The sequence below is a fragment of the Mus pahari genome, chromosome 12, assembly GCF_900095145.1.
Source record: "Mus pahari chromosome 12, PAHARI_EIJ_v1.1, whole genome shotgun sequence".
Lineage (NCBI taxonomy): Eukaryota > Metazoa > Chordata > Mammalia > Rodentia > Muridae > Mus > Mus pahari.
Genome location: NC_034601.1, coordinates 14,315,612 through 14,337,279, shown reverse-complemented (window position 1 = coordinate 14,337,279; position 21,668 = coordinate 14,315,612). Strand labels below are relative to the sequence as shown.

The window sequence follows — 21,668 nt, the reverse complement described above, 5'->3', positions numbered from 1 at the left end:
CTGCCCGGGCCAGCGCGTTCAGCATCGCCTCTCTTGTTGCAGCCGAGGCCTCGGAGGGCACCGCCCACCGGGGCCCCAGGCCCTCGGACCGGGCGAAACTTCGCCGGCTACCAGGATCCCCAGCCGGGATGCACTTCAGCACAGTCACCAGGGACATGGAAGGTGAGCCTTCTGTCCGCGTCTATACTGTCAGGCCGCCCGCCGGCCCCCTGCTGTGAGGCCCTGCGGCCCAGCGGGTGGAAAGGAGCTCTAGGCCGGGTGGGCTCCAACCTTGAAGCTGGGACTCTGGGACAGGAAGAAAGGGCGGCATTCCCCAAAGTCAGTCCACCCACCATCCTAGGACTCCAACCTCTAGGACCGAGAAGTCTTCTAAAGAGAGGACAGCAGGGGAGTCTTTGAGCTGGAAGAAGCAAAGATGATTAGAGAAGTGGGGAACGCAGTAAAAGGAGGGGGCGGGGGAACAAAAACAAACAAACAAACAAACAAAATCCCCCAAGACACAAATCAATGAGAGCAACCAAGAGGGAAAAAAAGGAGAAAACAGAAAATATGACAAAGGTGAGAAAGTCAGACACACGCAAAGGAAATAAAGATAACGAAAGAGAAAATGAAGGATAGGATAGGATAGCTTGAGACAGAAATGTAACTTCATTAAAGTACAAGAGATTCATTTACGTTTGAAAGGGCAAAGACGAATAGTAGAGAACACACAAAAATAAGAGATAGAAGTTAGACGGTAGGGAAGACGTGAAATTTTGAAATTGGAGAGAGTGACACCGAGAAAAGAGAGAGGCAGTGGGGTTAAGAAGAAGCTGTAGCGAGAGAAAGGAGACAGAATGTGAGAAGTTGAAACCAGGGACACAAAAGGTAGAGGAGCGAGAACTTGGGGAGCGTCTGGCACAGAAGAAAAGCCAGCGCGCGCTGGCGGCGGGGAGGGCCGCGCACCGGCCCCGTCGTCCCCGGAGCCGGTCGGAGCGGTCGGGGGGCCCGGGCCCGCGGAGCCTCGGCGGGGGAGGGGCGGGGGGAGGGGCACGGGCTATTGTCTCGGCGGGGGGGGGCGGGGGGGCTCCGCGGGGTGGGGCGGTGCGGCCCGGGGCGCGTGCGGCGCAGCGCCCGCCACTCGGCCCGCCGCGCGGGACGGCGCTCTGATCGGCGGTGGGTGGCCTTCGGGTCATGATCTCCGCCGTGTCCAGTCCGTGGCTCACGCAGCTCTCGCACTTCTGCGACGTTGCAGCCTTCGCGGCCAGCAGTCTGAGCGGCCTGGGAGCCCCGTCGCCAGGCGCCGACCCGTTCGGCCCTCGCGAGCCGCCGCCACCGCGCTACGATCCGTGCGCTGCCGTCCCCGGTGCCCCGGGCCCGCCGCCGCCGCGCGCCTACCCTTTCGCGCCCGCCCCCGGGGCGGCTGGCAGCTCGGCGGCGGAGTCCGAGGGTCCCGGGGCTAGCCGCGCGGCCGCGGCCAAGGCTCCGGTGAAGAAGAACCCGAAGGTGGCCAGCGTGAGCGTGCAGCTGGAGATGAAGGCGCTGTGGGACGAGTTCAATCAGCTGGGCACCGAGATGATCGTCACCAAGGCAGGCAGGTCAGGCGCCCCTTCCCCGCGCCCCTGCCCACGTGCGTGCCGTGCCTCTGACTGCTTGTCCAAGGGATGCGCGGGAGCCGGGCTGAAAAGCGGATGGAGGTGCAGCCGGGCCACCTGCGAGTCCCTCTGGCCTCTCTGCTGACCCGGCTCCAGCGACAACCCGTGGAGCACCAACCGCGAGTCCTGGGACTCTTCGAATTTGAGGGAAATCTGTGGGCCAAAAGTGCGTCCGACTGCGGCGGTTAGGCAGCTGCCACCTAGGAAACTCCCGCGTGGGTTTCGTTCGGTCTGTACGGCAATCTCAAGAGCAAACACCCCCTAGTTGTATGGATAATTTTAGGAAAGAGTTAAGACCCTTAAAAGCCAGTGCGCTCATTTTCCGGGAACTCGAGACCTGGTTTTCTTGGGCCTCAATTTTGGCCGCTTGTGGGCCCAGTTCTTCACAAGCCTGGCAGGGTATCCGTGCCAGTCGCCTGGTTATTTGCTTTCAGGGCCGAGAGGGAAAAGGAACAATTGCAGATGCTCCCGATTTGACCAGTAGACAAAGGCGGGTGCTGGGTTGTGTCTAATGTACACACCAGCTCCGTGGCCAAGGAGGCTCAGGGCCTGTTTGCAAAGCCTTCTCGAGGTTTCTGTTTCCCTGCTGTGCAGCCCTCCCCGGAGAACTTAGGCCTGTCCTTTGCTGCTGCTCTGTGGATTTTCTCCAGGCTCTTTAGCTGTCCGTACCGCCGGGCACAGCCTACTAAAGACAGCGGTTTGGCCTTCTGGTCCGGGCAGGCGAACGAGGGCCTTGATTGTCACTGGAGGGGTTTAGAGGAGAGGGAGGAAACAGGAAAACATACGCTGAGCCTTTTGCAAACAGGTTCTTGGAGAAGGCTCTGGCCAGGTCTTGAGAGTTGAAGGCTAGAGTGCTGGGGTGTCCGTGTGACTTGGGGGGAGGATGTTTGGGATCACTACAGCACCGGTTTCACTTTGTTGGACCCGGGAATTCTTTCACTTTGTTGGACAAAGCCAGGGAGGCTCTGAGAAGGGGAGACAAGCCCCCAGGGCCCATATCTTAGGTATCCTGCTGCTGGCTGAGGCAAGGTCCAGAAAGTTCCGGAATTCCTGGGGCAAGACTGTCTTTGTAAGCCAAGAAGACAGAACAGGCTTTGGAATTCTGCAGCTCGGCACTTGGTTAGCCATTTCTGTGTTTCAGAGAGGGACCTGAGGTCTGACCTGTTGCTGCCTTGCCCAGGGTTGGATAAGGGCCTACTTGAGGTTAGAGAGCCAAGAAAGCAGCTTAAAGAGAGACCTGAAGGAAGGGCTGAGCTAGGGGGGCTGCCTGGCCAGAGAAGTTAAAGCAGAGAGCGGGTTTTGTACTCCCCTACCTGAGGTGACCTGACCTCCTTACCCCACCCCCAGACGAATGTTCCCCACGTTCCAAGTGAAGCTTTTTGGAATGGATCCCATGGCCGACTACATGCTGCTCATGGACTTTGTGCCTGTAGATGACAAGCGCTACCGGTGAGCCAGTCCTTGGGACCACAGAGACAAGCTGTGTGTTCAGGGGACAGGGTGGGGGTATCCTTCCTGCTGACAGAATTCAAATGTCACCCACCCAAGCTGAGTAACTCTCTCATGACTTGGTCCTCCTGTACTGGCTGCTCCACAGACTGCTCCTGGCCTGCTCCGTCCCGCCTAACTCAGATTCCACCCTATACATTCTGAGCTGCCTCGGAAACTCACTCACTGGTATAACCTCCTGAGCTTCTGGCAACGGGCAGCTCAGATGCCTTGGCCTGTGCAGTCAGCCACTTTACCCTTGTCTTCTGGTGACAGTCCTGTGTCCCTTTGCCCCATTTCTAGAGAACCTTCAGTTCCAGAGCTGGGCCGGAAAGGTGGGGTGGCTGGTAAAGATTGTGCAGGGTGGGCCCAGGCTGCTTGGACAATTAACAGTAATTAATAAAGGGAACACTGGTCGCCCTGTGCCTAAAGCCACCAGCTAGTGACGCCAAATCCAGTCTCCGACCTTCTGGGCCCTGGGGCAGGCAGACCCGCTTGCAGCGAAATGGAAGGAGGGGACCGACTTCCTCTCTTTCTGCACCTAGATTTCCCTCATCTTTTGTGTGCTGGGGCCCTGGGAAGTTTTCTAGTTTATCCACAGTCCCCTCTCTTGGGAATCTTGATTTCATCAAGAGCACAAACAACTCTAAAGCTCTCCCAGGATTCTTCTGCACATGGACGGGGGTTGGGGGGGGAGGTCTTCTGGTTTACCCTATATTGCATGACCCCCCTCCCACAATGTTGCCCTAGGTATGCTTTCCATAGTTCCTCCTGGCTGGTGGCCGGCAAGGCAGATCCTGCCACACCTGGCCGAGTACACTACCACCCAGACTCCCCGGCTAAGGGCGCACAGTGGATGAAGCAAATTGTGTCTTTCGACAAGCTGAAGCTGACCAATAACCTGCTGGATGACAATGGCCATGTAGGTGAACCTTCTCTGGCTTATGAGCAGCTGTCCCCTGTTGTAGGCCTTCCAGAGTCCCTAGACTAGAGACAGAGGCAGTACTGGGGTAACACTGGGTGGCAGGCTTCTGATGTGCTGGCCTCTGTCTGAGGAGGTCACCTTCCTTCCCTTCCCCCCTCTGAGCTCAGGTGGGGGGGGGCTCTTTAATTAGAAGGGGATCCCTTTGTGAGAAAAGGGCAGGAGTCCTTTGGAATCCCAGCCTGGGGGAGGGGGTTCCTGCTGGGCGGAACTCTGCTCCACCACTGCCACCCTGTCCAGGCCTGGGCCAATCCCTGGGGTCCTAAGTAAAGAAGATCTGCAATCCCATCATTTGCCAGTTGAAGAAGCATCTTTTCCTGGAGATCCTAAATGAGTTGCAAGAATGAGAGGGTTTGCCCACATTAGCTAAGGAAAGTTCATGTAGACTTCATGATTCTGTCCTGAATCCTCCTCCAGCCTCATGGCTGGAGCTGACCCACCATCCTTGTCTTCCAGATTATTCTCAACTCCATGCACAGATATCAGCCCCGATTCCATGTTGTCTATGTGGACCCTCGAAAAGACAGTGAGAAGTATGCAGAGGAGAACTTCAAAACTTTTGTATTTGAGGAGACACGCTTCACTGCAGTCACTGCCTACCAGAATCACCGGGTGAGGGTCTGCTGGGGGGTCCCGGAGACAGGCCTCCTCCCTCCACAGGCCTGCCCAGCCTCCTATATCAGCTTGACCTCTGTATCTCGGCAACTGTCACTGCAGCCTGAAAGTTTGTTTTCCAAACCATTCCGGAAACTCCCCATCAGAGGCCTGATCTGAGGTTTATCCAGATTCCTAGGGCGCCAGCTCAGTTGCCCTCTTTGTGCTGGGGGGCTAAGGAGGGCGGAGGTGATCACATTCCCATCCCAGGCAGGGACGTGAGTCTTCTACCTTTATTTGGAGAGGCAACGGTAGGTCTGATGAGAGAAGGCGCATCGTGCTGGGGCAGGGGCAGTTGTGGGTCCCTTCTCTTCCAGATAGTGCAGAAGGCCTAGAAACCATCCCGCCCGCCGCTGCCGAGGTCGGGCGGCGAGCGCGGGTAGCTCACACCAACTTCCCCGCAGATCACGCAGCTTAAGATTGCCAGCAACCCCTTCGCCAAAGGCTTCCGGGATTGCGACCCAGAGGACTGGTGAGTGCCCTCAGAAGAAAAGGCAAGGGCCAGGGTGCTTGCTCTGGATGCCAAGGTGACGTGACCCACTCCCCTTCCTCAGGCCCCGGAACCACCGGCCCGGAGCGCTGCCGCTTGTGAGTGCTTTTGCTCGCTCTCGGAATCCCGTGGCTTCCCCCACGCAGCCCAACGGCGCAGACAAAGGTAGGACCTAAGGTTGTGGGATCGCGGCCGCAGCCCGTGCGCACTCGCTTCGCCTGGGTCTGCCGCCGCACCCGGCCTCGCCCACACTCCTGGGCGTCACGGCTTCAGAGTTGCACAAGGAGGCGACGAGCGGGCAAGCGGGCACTCGCTCTCCCGCCCGCCGCTCCCCGGACGGCGCGGGCCGGGGTGGAGGTGGGGGCTGTGGCTCGGCAGGTGCGCCCCGACGGTCCCTGCCCTGCGCTCACCCCCAGCTCTCCCCGCAGACGCGGCAGAAGTCCGGCGCGAGTTCGATCGTGACTCCGTACCCGCAGCGCTCGGCGACGCTACGCACCCGCCGCAGCTGCTGGCGCGCGTGCTGAGCCCCGCACTGCCTGGGCCTGGCGGCCTCGTCCCGCTACCCGGCGGATCCGGAGGCCGCCACAGTCCCCCGCACGCTGATCTGCGCCTGGAGGCGCCGGGCGCGTCCGAGCCGCTGCACCACCATCCCTACAAGTACCCGGCCGCCGCCTACGACCACTACCTCGGGGCCAAGAGCCGGCCAGCGCCCTACCCGCTGCCAGGCCTGCGCGGCCACGGCTACCACCCACACGCGCACCCGCACGCGCACCCGCACCACCACCACCACCCCGCGGTGAACCCGGCCGCCGCCGCCGCTGCTGCCGCAGCAGCCAACGTGTACTCGTCGGCGGCCGCGCCGCCCGGTGCCTACGACTACTGCCCCAGATAGTGCGCCCGCACGCGGGCCCCGAGGGCCATCCAAGGACGCGCTCCCCATCTGGGTGGGGAGCCATGCGGGCTTCCCGCCCGCCAGTGCCAAAGCCCCCCGTCCGAGGCGGAAGGAAGTGGTATTTATTGTTCTCCGCGAGACTTCGTCGCCTCCGGCCCGGCCGGCAATTGCAGTGTAGACGACCGAGAGAGCCCCGCCTGCGGGCGGTGTAGATACGTGTAGATATGTGTAGATACTGTAGATACTGCACCGGCGCCGATTTCATAAACGGTTTCGCCTCTTTTGGAAATTGCCGGTGTGGCTATTCTTTTGCATTTAATTCGATTGGGCTGGGCGTCTTTGGGACACAGGGACTTAGTCTTCCCAGCCCTGGTCACTGGTGTGGGCGTGGAGTGAGAGTCTCCCCAGCTCTAACCGCCCCTCCCTTCCCCTTGGGGTCGCTGCCTCCCTCCCGCAGCTCCTTGGGTCCACTACAGGCTGAGCGCGCGGGTTTTCCGGAGCAGGCTGCGGCTTTCACTTCAACTCTCCACACCTGCAGCTGCGGTTGCAGGATTTGGGCCTGAACGTTGACCTGTTTACCGGACTAGACCTATAAGTTTTTCCATGAAAGCCGGGAATGATGTTCGGGACAGGACACTGTCCATCCGGTCTCGGATGACATGCGGAAAGACAGAAACAAGCGGCGGGCTTGGCTCTTCCAGCTTTGCCCTGGCCTGGCACCAGCCCAGAATTGCGTTTCCCCCTGTTTATTGACTTTATTCACTGAATGTCCCCACAGAGTGATTGGGGGGGGGGTGCACAATGACAGTGGTCATGAGTCATCTTGAAACTCCCGTGTGAAGCAATTTTTCCCAGGCCAGGTGGCTGGGTGACCTGACTCCCCATTAACTCAACACCATCCAAGTGGCCAAAGGAACCCTTTGATCCCTCCCTTCCTGAGCCCCAGCAGGAAGGGCCAACTGAAGGCCAGCCAGAGTTAAGGCTGGCTTATGCCTCAAATAAATGGGAAATGTCAGGTTCTGTCCCTGGCCTCTGTTTCAGTGTGTTCATCGCACTTGTTGCCATCAGAGACATGCCTTCTCCAGCATTTCCACATGTCAACCCCAAGTCAGTTCAACTTTGTCTCATGTCTGACCTGTCTCAGGTTGGGTGGTCACCCCCTTTCTTCCAAGAGCATCTAGTCTATATGACCAGAGGGGACAAAGCTGTAGGGACACTCCCTTGAGTACATCTATGGACATTCATTCTCAACTTCTGCCCCTAACCTTCCTTCAAATGCAAGCTTCTTTCTATAGGTGACAGTGGGTTCTGCTCAAGGCCAGCTGTTCCACACTGACCTCATACTTTTGTCCCTGGGAATCCAAAGACAATCCATGTCTACTGGAGTAGTAGCCTGGGGTTTGTCCTGCAGAGGGCAATGGTCAGCTTCAGGCTGCCCCTCTCCCTCGGAATGCAGCCGTTTCACATTCTTTTAACATGCCAGGGATATGGGGCAGAGCTGTTTCATTAGAACCTCCATGTTTGTGTTATTTAAGCTGAAGTGAGTTGTCGCAGCACCCGGTTTTTGTAAGCAGGGGTGGAACACACACAGAGAGCAGAGACCCTAAGTGCAATTCACTGACCTTAAAATATCCCTGCTCCCAGAGCTGGCTCATTCATAAGGAGAGCTGGGCCACTGCTGTGCCCACACTCACTGGTGTGATTCCTAGTGCTAGGTGCTCAGGCACTGAGTGTCGACCAGAAGCAGCAGAGGAAGGGACTCTCAAAGTCCAGGACTTCTCCTCTCTGTCCCAGGGATGAACCTTAACACATCTTGTAAACAGGAGGCTGGGCAGGGGCACACCGCTGTCCTGTCATGGGCTGATCCCATGGAGCTGACCTCCCTATGGGCAGCTGCCTCCAAACAGCCCTTGGCTGCCATATAAGAAATGGCTTTTCCTTTTCTGTGATGGCCGATCTCATCTGTCCATCTGGTTTTCTTGATTGGTTCAAATCACACACATACACACACACACACACACACACACACATATATATATATATATATATATATATATATATATATATATATATATATATATATACACACACACATACACACACACACACACACACACACACATATATATATATATATATATATATATATATATATATATATATATAGACAAGGTTCACTATGCAGCACTGACTGTGGTTGTCCTGGAATTCACTATGTAGATCAGACTGGCCTCAAACTCACAGAGATCTGCCTGCCTGTCTCTGCCTCATGAGGGCTACGATTCAAGGAATGTGTCACCATGCCTTGCCTTGTTTTCTGAATGTGTACATTCTCCAGTTCAGACTTCACACGCCTGAATACGATGGTATTTGGAGGTAGAGCCTTAAGAGTGTGACACATCAGGGGTGGGAATGGTGTTGGGGGTGGGGGTGGTGGGAGGAGCAGGTGCCCAAGGATCCGCTGAGAAGGATTAGTACCTGTATAAAAGACACAAGCTCCAAAGAGACAGAACACCGGCTGCCCTTCCACAGGCCTGGAGTCCAGTTCTCAGCACAGCATGGAGGTTTGCAACAGATGCCTTCCTCTGGCCTTCATGGGCACTGCACACACATGGTGCAAAGGCAAAACACTCATAAAATAAAAAAAAAAAAAAAAAAAAAACTTTCAAAGGGACCCCTCACTTTTCTGTTGTAGGAAGACTCAAGAATGAGGCCATGCACAGCTCTTATGAGCACAGACCATTCCATCACCCTGACCTTGCACTTCCAGCCCCCAGAACTAAGAGAAATAAGCACACCTTTTAATTCTAGCCCTCAGAAGGCAGGTGGTTCTTTGTGAGTTCTAGGTCAGCCTGGTCTACATAAGAGTTCCAGGACAGTCAGAGTTACAAAGACCCTCCCTCACAAAAGGAGTAATGTCTGCTGCTGTAAACCAGTCGTCTTTTGGCGGTAATGAGTTAGAGTTGACTGTGCTGGCCTATGTGGGGACAGAGTGTATTATTTTACCTGCATCTTCTTAGTTACCCACACTCTGCTTGTTGAGCCCTCCCCTGTGCTGTTCCTAGGGATCCCTAGATAGTACAGATAGTCTAGGCTCCAATCCAGGTCTCAGAATACTTCAGAAATAGAATAAACACCCAACAGGAGAGCTAGACCACCTAGGGGAGAGGAGAAGATGGCCAGAGCCACAGGCCCAGCTAGGAGCTCTGCAATGGTGGCCTTGCCTAAGGGAGAGTGGGAGCACCAGCTGCCTTAGGCCTTTCCCCAGGGAAACATTTGGCATGCAGAGGCAGGGGGTTAGGGGGCTGCCGAGGGGTGCCTAGAGTGGTGCTGACAGGCAGAGACCCCGGCTGGTCTGCAACTCCAGCCCCCAGGCCCAGCGGGGAAGTCCAGATTTCTGTGATGAGTGTGGAGGACGAGACTCCCCGCCTCTAGGTAAACTACAGATCAAAGTGGGGGGTGAGAGGGAGCAGGGCCAGCGTGGCCTTGGCAGGCAAGAGGCATGAGGTCAGCCTAGGCAGGATAGGCTGCTTGGGATGGGGCTGTGTGCCTCAGTTTCCCCTTTCTGCTATGGTGACGCTGGATGTGAATGTAGGGTACATGTGGACTCTGGGACACTCGTGTTTTATGTTTTCTCTTCTCTGTGTGTTTCTTGAGGGTCCAGCTAGGTTTGGCCAAGGAGTTCACTCCACTCCACCCCCTCCTCCTCTCTCTCTCTCCAGCCACCTCACATCCTTCTGTGGGTCTAGCCCAGAGCAAGTAGAGACTGGGCCCCTGGCCCTGCAGGCTGATGGGACCTTCCTCCTCTGGCAGTGAGTCTCACGTTCTTTGCCTTCCCCTAACCACACATCAAGGCTTTGATTCTGTTCCCCTTCCTGCTTGTTGTATTACTTCAAACCAGATGGGCTCCTCAGATGAAGTCTGGAGACTCCATGTCTGTGTACCGCTGCCAGGTCTGTGTGTGGGAAGCAGCAGAGGCAAAGGTATTGTGCTAACAGCAGCCCAGAGGGGGGGAGGGAGACGCTAAGCTCTCACAGCAGGAATTAAGCTGTCCTCCTAATTGTGAGGGATGGCGGTGCCACATCCTTTATCAGTTCTCTTTTGCCTCTCATAGGTACTAATTCCACTCCCTTTCCACCACCCTGCTCCATCCCTGGACTTTGGGCCAGCCCAGCGCCTCCCCTGCAGACCCCATCATGCTTCAGCCCCACAATGTTCCCACCTGCCTGAGATGTGACACAGGCTTATGTCTTCTATCAGCCTCTCCCTGCACATACCCCATATTCCCTACTCTTCCCGCCTTTCTGGCTCTGGCTCATGGCAGCAACCTGCCTTCCACACCTACCTTGTATAATAATAATATAATATATAATATAATAATATAATATAATAATAATATTATAATAATATAATAAACTCTTAGGTCCGCTCAGACAGTTCCTCTCGTGTTATCATACAGCAAGGCTGTCAATGGCCGCATCTGATGGCAGCGTCCCTGGCTCCTGAGATGGCCGAATTAGACAGTCACCCTGAGACCCTGGTTCTGCTCCAAGGGAATACAATAGAAGAATCCTTTCCTGTACAGTTGAGATTGGTGGGCTGTTCTAGTGGAGAGAAACAGCCTGCTACACTCAGGGACATAAATCCTGACTGACCCTGTTGCTCCTGTCCTGTCAGCTTCTGGTCCTCCTGATCTCTTGTGGTGAAGGCCCCTCCCTCGGGGTGGGCTAGCTTTTCTGAGGTGAGAGTCTTCACAGGAGGAGTCAAGCCCACAGTCAGAGGCCACCTCACAGGGACTGGCTGTATCTCTCCTGGCCCCAGAAGCTATCACAGGGCTTCTACCTGGAGGCCATGCACAGCCAGCACTGTTCCCACATGGCTGCTGCCCACACCTCCAGAAGGTGTGGCCTCCAGAGGATTAGGTTCTGCATTATGATGGCCTCTGGCTCCTGCCTGTGGCCTATGAACTGCTCAATCTCAGGCTGTCCCCAGTTCTTGGTGCCTGGGTTTCCCTCCAGCACTGGTTCAGCTCATTCCTAGTCTAGTAGTGTCTTGCCTCTCTCCAGACTAATAGTCTGGAAGGCAGTCTCCCAATCACTGAAGACTGGCGTGCAGTAACAGACAGCTAGGCTGTCTCACACACCAAGTCGGCTATTCTTGTTTGTTTGGTTTGGTTTTTTGAGACAGGATTTCTCTGGGTAGCCTTGGCTGTCCTGGAACTCACTCTGTAGACCAGGCTGGCCTTGAACTCAAGAGTGCCTCTGCCTCCCGAGTGCTGGGGGTTAAAAGGTGTGTGCCACCACCATCCAGCTTAAGACTGATATTCTTTTTTTCTTTTCTCTTAAGATTTGTTTATTTGGGCTGGGCGTGGTGGCGCATGCCTTTAATCCCAGCACATGGGAGGCAGAGGCAGGCGGATTTTTGAGTTTGAGGCCAGCCTGGTCTACAGAGTTCCAGGACAGCCAGGGCTACACAGAGAAACCCGGTCTCGAAAAAACAAACAAACAAAAGATTTGTTTATTTGGGCTGGAGAGATGGCTCAGCAGTTAAGAGCACTGACTGATCTTCCAGAAGTCCTGAGTTCAAATCCCAGCAACCACATGATGGCTCACAACCATCTGCACAGCTACAGCGTACTCATATACATTAAACAAACAAACAAACAAATAAATCTTTAAATAAATCAGACACACCAAAAAAGGGCACTGGATCCCATTACAGATGGTTGTGAGTCACCATGAAGTTGCTGGGAATTGAACTCAGGACCTCTGGAGAAGCAGCCAGTGTTCTTAACTGCTGAGCCATCCCTCCAGCCCCAAGACTGATATTCTTAAAAACAAACAAAATAGCAACTGCAGCTGAGAGTGTAGATCAGTGGTGAACCCATGCCTGATACCTGTGAGACAATACCCAGGTGACTTCAATGCCCGGTTCTGCAAAAAACAAAAACAAACCCAAAAAGCCAGCTGTGGTGGCTCACACCTGTAATTCCAATTCACAAGGCTGAGGCGGAAGGATTGACACAAGGCTGAGGCCAACCTGGGCTACATAGTGAGACTCTGTCAAAAAAAAATGAATAAGTAAAATAAAGAAGTAACTGGTGGGGGGCTGGTGACATGACTCAGTGGGTAAGAGCACCCAACTGCTCTTCCAAAGGTCCAGAGTTCAAATCCCAGCAACCACATGGTGGCTCATAATCATCTGTAACAAGATCTGACGCCCTCTTCTGGAGTGTCTGAGGACAGCTACAGTGTACTTACATATAATAAATAAATAAATCTTTCTAAAAAAATAAATAAATAAATAAGTAACGGGAGATGAAGTAGCCCAGGGGTTGCAGCTCTCCTGATTGTCAGGTGCAGGAGTCCAGAGAGCAGCTGTGGGGAGGGCATAGCTTCAGTATGACTCTAACAAGTCCACTCCCTAGGACACCCTCAAAACAACTGAGAGAGGGGCTCCAACCAGTCTGTGCACAGCCATGTTCATAGCTGTATCATTCACAAACACCAAGAGATGGAAGCAACTCCCATGACCTTTGGGAGGTGGGTAAATAAGCTAACTGTGGTTCATCCACCCACGGAGCAGTACCCAGTCCCCAAAGGGAAGGGGACTCTGACATCTGTGACAGCACAGATGAATCTTGACAGTTTTATTTTGTTTTGTTTTGTTTTGTTTTGTTTGGAGCAAACAGGCCAATGATTAGACAAGTACTATGTGATGCCAGGAATCAGAGGCAATCCGAGGTCCGGAGAGATGGTTCAGTGGTTAGGAACACTGGGTACTCCCCCAGGGGATCCCAACACCCACATGGTGTCTCACAACCATCTGTAATTCAATGCCAGGGGATCTGAGGTCCTCTTCTGACCTCTGTGAATACCAGATACACTAGCTGTGTATGTACATACATGCAGGTAAAACTCCCGTGCATGCCTCAGCTCCTGACCACTTGAGGCCTGGCAGTGTCAGGTTCTCACTTCCCTCCTGCAGCATTGAGCATCATAGCTAATGCAGGACCCTAAGTGGACCAGTGACACTCCAGTCTGCCCTGGCAGGGAGCTGGCAAAACTGGAGCATGGGGCCTTTCACACAATGACAGTGTCAGGAGTCACAGCTTCTGCTCTGAGGAGCCACGTGTGTCCATGAGGAGAGGTAATATTCACTTATCTCGGCCACGGTGGGCTGGAAGGATGGAGGAATGGGTAGGGATGGTTGCTCCCACATCTGAGGTTCACATCAGATTAGGGACAGCTGGCAAGTTGCACAGCAGTTGAGACTTGGAGCAAGTATGTCTACAAAGAGGGAGGACAGACATGCAGAAATATGTGCTCAATGGCAAGAGTAGCCCCTGTCCTACCCAGGGCCAAACCCATGGTAGCAGCGCAGTGACTGTGAGAGAGAACAACTCAGCCAGCAAGTGCTGACGCCGATGGGTGCGACTCCAGGAGGCTACAGTCATGGTGCTGAGTCAAGGAGTCAGGCCCGGATGGCATCTGCTGCAGGACTCCACTTACATGTCACACGGAAAGGGCAAAGCCACGGGGAGGAACAGCTTGTGCCAAGGACTGCAGGCGAGGGAAGGCCAGCCAGGACAGGGCGGGAGGATTTGATTAGGTAATGGAACTTTTGTTAAAACCTTGTCAAAACTGGGGCAATGGCTCAGTCAATAAAATGCTTGCAGCACAGGTAGAATTGGAGCCCCAGAACCCAAGTGGAAAGCAGCAGCACATGCCTGGACCCCCCAGCACCGGTGGACATGGAGACAGGACGAGCCCTGGGACTCTGGCTGGCCAGTGTGACTGACTCCATGAGATCAGGGTTCAGGGAAAGACTGTGCTGCTCAAAACGTAAGATAGGAGGTGACTGAGGAAGAGACCAGATGTGGTTTCTGGACTTTAACCAACATGAGTCCATAACACACATGCGCACGCGCGCGCGCGCACACACACACACACACACACACAACACACGTCAAAACTCACAAACTGGATGGTAAGAGAGGGTGAAATGCCATTTCTCTCGTGCATAAGAACTTGCTGGGCCTCTCCCTCTCATTTCAGCCTCTTGCTGATGCATCTCCTTTTCATCCTCTCCCTGCTGTAAGATGAACATCGTTTGTCTCCCTCCCCAACCTGACAGGCATCCCGCTGCCGTGGGCAGCTCATGCGCTGGGAAGATTGGTGCTCTTCGCAGGAGTGGGCAGCAGCGGGGATGGGAAGCTGCAGTGTGCTCTGCCTCTGGCGCACTGCTCCACCCGTCTACCCTGTGCCGTGACTTGAAGTAATACAAGACCAGCTAGAGGTAGCTATACAATCTTGGATTTGTCAGCCTCTTTTCTACATAACCTGTCTTTTAGTTTTTAATATATATATTTTTAATTTTACATACATTGCTGTTTTGACTGTATATATGTCTGTATGAGGGTGTCAGATCCCTTGGAATAGGAGTTACAGGCAGTTGTGAGCTGCCCTGTGGGTGCTGAGAAGTGAACCTGGGTCCTCTGGAACAGCAGCCAGTGTTCTTAACTGCCAAGTCATCTCTCCAGTCCCTACATAACCTTGTCTCTACTATTTTGTTACAGCAACAGAAAATGAACCAAGCCATTCCTCATCCTCCCAGGCCCTTGACTTGAGGTGCATGGTGTGTTTAGCATAGACTTGGGATATTATCATTATTATTACTTGTTGAAGATGTTGTTGTTGTGCAAAGGATTAAACCCAAAGCCTGAGGAATGCTGAGCAGGGCTTCTCTCTACCACTTAACCAAGTGCCAACCTTTCCATATCTCAGGGCTGGTAGAGCTAAAAGGACAAGCTACTGAAAGGGGACTGTGGGTGAAGCCTTTGTTTAACACTGAAGATAGGTAAGATAGCTAAGGGACCAAGTATTCAAATGCCTAAGGCTATGGGTGGCATCTCATTCATACCATGGCAGACAGTCATTCAATAAGTGCCCTGGGTTAGGAGAATGTACGTTGTATGATTAGGAGCCCTCTATCCAACTATGGGCTGACACAGTGGAGTGTTCACGTCCAAGTGCTATGGATGTAAGACAGTAAACTGCCCTGACATTGAAGCACATGTACAGGATGTGGCTGGAGCTGAGTGCCCAGGTGTCTGCCATAATAAGGCTCCAAGTTTGATCCTGCGCTATAGAAAAACCTACCAACCAAGCAGCAATCAGAAATACCCAAACAAAAGCTCTCAGTAGGTGCTACTACGCAGGCTGGTTAGATTCTCCTGCCTCAGCTTCATCCCCAGAAAACATTACTGGAAACAAACATGACTTATTCTTTTCTGGTTTTTGTTTGTTTGTTTGCTTGCTTCTTTTGAGGCAGGGTCTTTCTTTGTAAACCTGGTTGGTCTGGAAGTCGATATGTAGACTAGACTATCCTCAAACTCACTGAGATTAGTCGTGGTGTCTCTTCACAGAAACAGAACAGTGACTAAGACAGAAGTTGGTACAGGGGAGCAGGGTATGGCTGTGACAGGCCTGACTATGCTGCTGGTTGGCACAATGTGGACTTTGAGAGTCTGGATTAGGAAAGTAATTGAATACTTTTAAGTGAAGCTTAGGGGGACATACTAGTAGGAACGTTGAAGACAGTGGTGCTGAGAACAATGTAAATTATAATGGCCCAGCACAAGAAGTTTCAGTAAGTGGCCTAAAGACCACTCATGGACTATTTTGGCAAAGAATGTGGCTGCTTTCTTTGTGGTAGTCCCTACAAATCTGCCTGAGGTTAAATTAGTTTTGAATTCATGGCTTTGGAAGAGGAGATTTCAAGATAGCTTAGTTTTGACTATGTCTATGGTTTTTTGGGTTTTTTTGGTAATCACTCTTATGCAGATCTATAATGAAAAGGAGCAAGCTGGATGAGTAAAGTACAAAAAAACCCTAAAAGTACAGACAAAAAAGAAGTTTGAGGAGAAAGGGGCATCAGGAAATGTTTTGTTGGAGCCTAATGTTGAGCTCCAAGACATAAAATGCTTAAAGAAAAGCCTGATACTAATTGGAATAAAGGAAGTGGTGACCTCATGCCAAGACCCCACCCAGCTAAGATTCCAACCTGTGGAAAGGAAGGGAAAAAAAACTTAAGCAGAGAAGGGAGCCATCAACAACAGAGAGCTTTTGCAGCATATGTAATTGGACAAGGGGTCCAATTTTTGGCCCTATGAAGCCACATAACTTGGCAGATTCAGTCACATAGTTCTGGCTTTAGAATCAAGGATACAAGAAAGAGGCTGTGAAGTACCTCTCTGTGACTAAGGAAGGGCACCGAGGCCGGGTGTGTTTCAGAGGTGTCCAGGCATAGAGGCCCAGAGAGGCCTCTTAGTGAGGCTGTGACGGTGAAGCCTGGATTATGCCAGAGACCCCAAGTCATTGGAGAAGTTAGGCGTGGGACACCTGTGATGGGAAGAGCTACACACACACACATACACAGAAAGAGAGAGAGAGAGAGAGAGAGAGAGAGAGAGAGGGAGACAGAGAGAGACACACAGAGAGAATTTCATTTTACAAAAGTTAAGAGATCTGAGGAGCACTTGACATCAGACATGGAGATACAAAATTTGGAGTTTGCCCTGGGTTTTAGCCTTGTTTTGGTCCAATATGTCCTTCTATGCTTCCCTTTTGAATGGTCATGTATATTCTGTGTCCGTGTATGTTGGAAGTATGTGACCTGCTTTTTTGATTTTGATTTTTTACAGTGGGTTTCAGATTGTCATGAGTCTCAGAAGAGATTTTGAACTTTTTTTTTAAAGCCTTTTTATTTATTTATTTATTTATTTATTTATTATATGTAAGTACACTGTAGCTGTCTTCAGACACTCCAGAAGAGGGCGTCAGATCTTGTTACAGATGGTTATGAGCCACCATGTGGTTGCTGGGATTTGAACTCCGGACCTTCGGAAGAGCAGTCGGGTGCTCTTACCCACTGAGCCATCTCACCAGCCCCCGATTTTGAACTTTTAAACAGTGTTGAGACTGTAACAGACTACGGGGACACAGACTACGGGGACTTTTGAAGTTGAACTGAATGCATTTTTGCATTGATATGGTTATAAGCTTATGGGGGCCAGGGAATGGAATGTTGTGGTTTGAATGAGAGTGATCCCATAGGCTCATAGATTTGAATGCTTTGTCACCATTTGAAAGGTTTAGAAGGATTAGGAGGTGTGGCCTTGTTGGAGGAAGGGTGTCACTAAGGGTGGGCTTTAAGGTTTCAAAAGCCCGAGCCAGTTCCAGTCTCAGTCTCTTTCTCTCTCTCTCTCTCTCTCTCTCTCTCTCTCTCTCTCTCTCTCTGCGTGTGTGTGTGTGTGTGTGTGTGTGTGTGTGTGTGTGTGTAGCTCTTAGCTACTGCTCCAGCACCATGCTCCCTGCCATGATAATGAACTAAGACACTGAACCTGTAAACAAGCCCCCAGTTCAATGCTTTCTTGTTGCCTTGGATATGGTGTCTCTTCACAGCAGTAAAAGGGGGACTAAGACAAATATCTTACACAGCTCAGGCTGTCCTGAAGCACACATACATATCTTAGAGAGTGCTGGGTTACTCCTGGCCTGTTGGATTTGCGCTTGGAGACTCCATGTAAGAAATTTAACTCTCCTGAGATGATTTCACTGAGAAAGAAAGGCATGGTTTGTACAATCCTCCTGTCGCCAGCCTCTGGGGGCTCTGCCTGTGAATGGGCCAGATACATACCTGAAGCTGTGTAGGAGGCCACGGCCCCTCCCCTGGGCTACCCGAAGCCGCACCTTAAAAGATGGCACCTGTTGGCTATGGAGCTTGTGGTAAACAGGTTCATATTTGGTGGTGATATGTTCCCGCTCTTCTGATTGGCTGAGGCCGCGCGCCTGGTGAGGCAATTGGAGTGGATAAGAGTATAAAAGGGCTTGTATCCTGGGGCTCGGGGGAGATGAAGAGGGAGATGATGAAGATTGTTCAAGGCTCCTGAAAAAAATGCTGAGAGAAGAACTGGTGGTTGCGTCTTCCTTGGGGGTCGAGAGGGGACGCGACAAGCTGGAGGTCATGGAGGGAAGAGCAGATACTCTAGCCATGTGACTGCTTTGTGGCAGAGAGAAATCCCATGGCCAAGCTCCTCTTAGACCCCTGACCACAGTGAACAGACAGCTGTTACACCCATCAGTTTATTATTCAGCAACAGTGACAGGCGGAGAAAATGATCCAATTCTGCAATAGTCTGTGTTTACAAACACTGAGTGCAGTACCTCTGGCTTGTGCCCTAGGTAATGTCCCACTATCGTTCCTGCAGGTCAGACTTTTCCATGTGAGTGAAAGAGTTCCTAGCACGTCCATCTGCTATCTGGACTGTGCCCAGGCCCCTCAGGCCCATGCAGAAGCCCCAGAGATGCCCTGTCATTGAGGAACAGTGTGCTTGGTAGCCACAGCCGGGCCCTCTTCATCTGCATGTAGTAGGGCTGGGTATTCGAAGTGAAGGCTGATATGCGTTCTCTGTAAACACTGGCTGTGGCTCTGGGCTTTGTCATCCCTGGTTGGACACCATAGGGCATCTGTGAGCCACAAACAGGATGGCTGTGGGCAGTGCCCAGGAGGCAGCAGAGTTTGGGCATGTTGCTCCCCCCAGGCCCCTCCCTGGCAGGGTGGGCCATGAAAGCAGGTTGCTTATTTTATTTTAGTTTTTGACATCATTTACTTTCTACTGAAGAACAGGGTAGCTTCAAACTCAGGACCACAGACATGTACTACAATGCCTGGCAAAAACCCATGAGTTCCCATTTTTTATTTTATTTTTTGGGGTACCGGGTCTTATATAATCCTGGTTGGCCTGAAACTCACTATGTAGTCATGGTTGCCTTTGCAGAGCTTCACTTGCCTCTCAAGTGCTAGGATTAAAGGCATGTGCCATATACTTGGCTAATTACTTTGTCTGTCTGTCTGTCTGTCTGTCTGTCTGTCTGTCACTGGTGACAGGATTATCTTGCTGCATAGCCCAGACTCACTTCAAATTGTGAACCTCCTGCCTTAGTTTCCTAGGGATGTAAGCTTCCACACTCAGCAGAAATGAGTGCTTGCTACTAATTCCGGCTTGATACTATTAGCCACACCATGTTCCCTAATAGTGCACAGTGCCCCTCTCACGTGGAGTTACATGTTCCTTGAGCAGAGCTGAGGAATCTTTCCTGTACAGTCCACCAGTCTACCAGATGAGCTATCTGCACCTTCCACCTATCTATCCACCCTGCCCAGACACTGCCGTCCTGTTCTGCTCATGAGTCTCCCTGAAGGCCAGAATGGCCTGCAGAATGGCTTGCTAACTTTCGGAGGCCAACAAAGTATTAGGGGAACTCACCTGCCAAGCTGCTGAGACTTCCCCAGTCCTCAGGCAACTGCTGAACACCTATGGGGGATGGGGTGGAGTTGCAGGCTGAGGCCTCACAGCAGAGGCGGGCCTGGCAGACCCTGCAGCAACATGCTTTTCCTAAAGCTGGTGGAGTTGGTGGGTCTACGCCTTGTTTGTGTGAGACATAAGCATGCAGCAAGTTAGCTTTAATGGTGTCATCGATGCCAGCTTGCTGCTTGCCACGGTGGGGTTCCGCATGAAGTTATACCTAGTTGAGAATCAAGCATTTCTAAAGAGCCCCAGAGGGATATTTTCTCTTTGTGCAAACAGTCCTTTTGTGCAGAGGGAGCTCTGTGGCTTTTTGGCAGACACAGTGGGGAACACCTCGGTGAACTCCATTCACTTCTGCGAAGCAGAGACGTGCACCACACTTCAGCACAGCCCTGGGCACTGGTCTCTGCACACTGCGCTGCGAGTTGTCTTTGGATCTCAGGGCATCTGATAACCCCCCAGCATTCAGCGCTGAATCCAGAGGCAGCCTGTCTAGCTTATCCCCAGAGGCCAGAGTTCTATACGACCTGTGATCCTGTCTTACAGTTTCCTTTGGTTGGATAAAACCATGACCAAAATCAGCGTGGGGAAGAAAGGGTTTATTTCATCTTGTAACTCTCATGGTACAATCTCTCATGGAGGGAAGTCAGGGGAGGAACTCAAAAGGCAGGAACCCACCTGCAGGCAGCAACTGAGGCGGAGGCCAAGAAGGATGCTGCTTATTGGCTTGCTCCCCATGGCCTGCCCAGCCTGCTTTCTTAGACAACTTAGGACAACAGGGGTCTCATCTGAATTAATCATTAATCAAGAACAAGCCAGGCAGCTTCTCAGTTTAAGAACCCCTCATCCCAAATGGAAGTGTCAACTTGACAAACAAAACAACCAGTCAGCCAGCATACTACGTTATCCAGGAACAGGCAGGGTCACCTGTCCTACAGGGGCCCGGCTAGCAGCACAGGCTGAGTAGGTGCTGACTACCCGTAATGGATGATAATCAATGCTGTCTCAGAGTAGCTATGAAGAGAGTGGGCATAGAGAGGTTCAAAGGCAAAACTCTCTTCAGGTGGCCATACATCAGTCTTCCAGGTCCAGTGCAGCAGCCAGAGCTGCTGGGCATCTCTGGTAGAGCTCACAGGCTCTACCTCCAACCCTTAGACTGAGTTACCAGAGTAACGAAGCAGACACTCTCAAGGCTGTCCTGGCTGCTAGATAGAGGAACTTGGACAGGCCTTGGGGCAGCCCCACGGGTTCAGAGCCCTGCTCAGCAGCCACAGGGTCTGACAGGACCAGAAAAGGATCTTCCCGCTACTTCTCATACTTGTGCTCCTGACTCAAGGAAATACCCAATAAGAACATATGGCAGTGAGGTACAGAGGAAGACTTGGGTAATTTCACACAGAGAAGGATATAAAGTTCCAGGGTAGCCTGGGCTGCAAAGAAAAACAAAATGGAAAGGATGCTGTGGCTGAACTCAGAATCAGCACTGAGCACAGGGCTGCCTGCCACTATCCCCAACACGAGTTTTCTTTGGCTCTGAGTGGCCTCCCGTGATGTGAAAGGGTGTGTGGACAGCCACTGGAGAGGCAGCAAATGGGCTCTGTCGTTCGGGTGACTGGCCAGCTGGTCTACGAAATGTCTAAGGGGATGAGTACCCTTGACTACTGGTCAGGGCTGTGTGCTGCTGCAAGGAGCTACGGTCCCACAGGCTTGTTCTGGGAATATAAGCAGCTTGTCCATGGAAAAGCTCAGGTGTTGCCTCTGGGTCGCACTTCCTTTCTGGGTGACTGTAGCTGACAGGAAGCTGCTTGTTTATTCAGATACAGGGACAACTTTCACGGAGGCCTCATGGCTCAGCCAATGTGGACGGTGCAATTTAAAATGACTCCCAAAGGAAACGGAAGAAAGAATGAAGTTCAAGCTGCCTGAGTCGGCATTTGGGCACTGAGAAGTCACAGGGTTGGATCCACACAGCCCCATCATGTGATGCATGCGCTGGGTACAGGGGGCTCCCAGAGCATCACACAGGCAGATAAAGGCACTGTGGTTCTCCCATGTCCCATTCCTTATGTTGTATGTCTTCCTGGGGAGACATGGACATACACCCCAGATAAGGCACAGATGACAGTCCCCCCGCTCCCGACAAATCAAGTCTAGCG

The 21,668-nt window shown here is 52.4% G+C and overlaps 1 protein-coding gene across 1 annotated transcript; it reads left to right on the top strand.

Moving 5' to 3' along the window:
* Nucleotides 1-1,149: 1,149 nt before the first annotated feature.
* On the top strand, nt 1,150-6,538 carry Tbx1 (T-box transcription factor 1). Its single transcript, XM_021209275.2, has 7 exons — nt 1,150-1,577; nt 2,982-3,083; nt 3,873-4,044; nt 4,561-4,716; nt 5,163-5,230; nt 5,313-5,413; nt 5,677-6,538. Exons 1-7 carry the CDS (start codon nt 1,174-1,176, stop codon nt 6,138-6,140), a joined length of 1,467 nt encoding a protein of 488 aa, XP_021064934.1. The 5' UTR covers nt 1,150-1,173; the 3' UTR covers nt 6,141-6,538.
* The last annotated feature ends 15,130 nt before the right edge of the window (nt 6,539-21,668 follow it).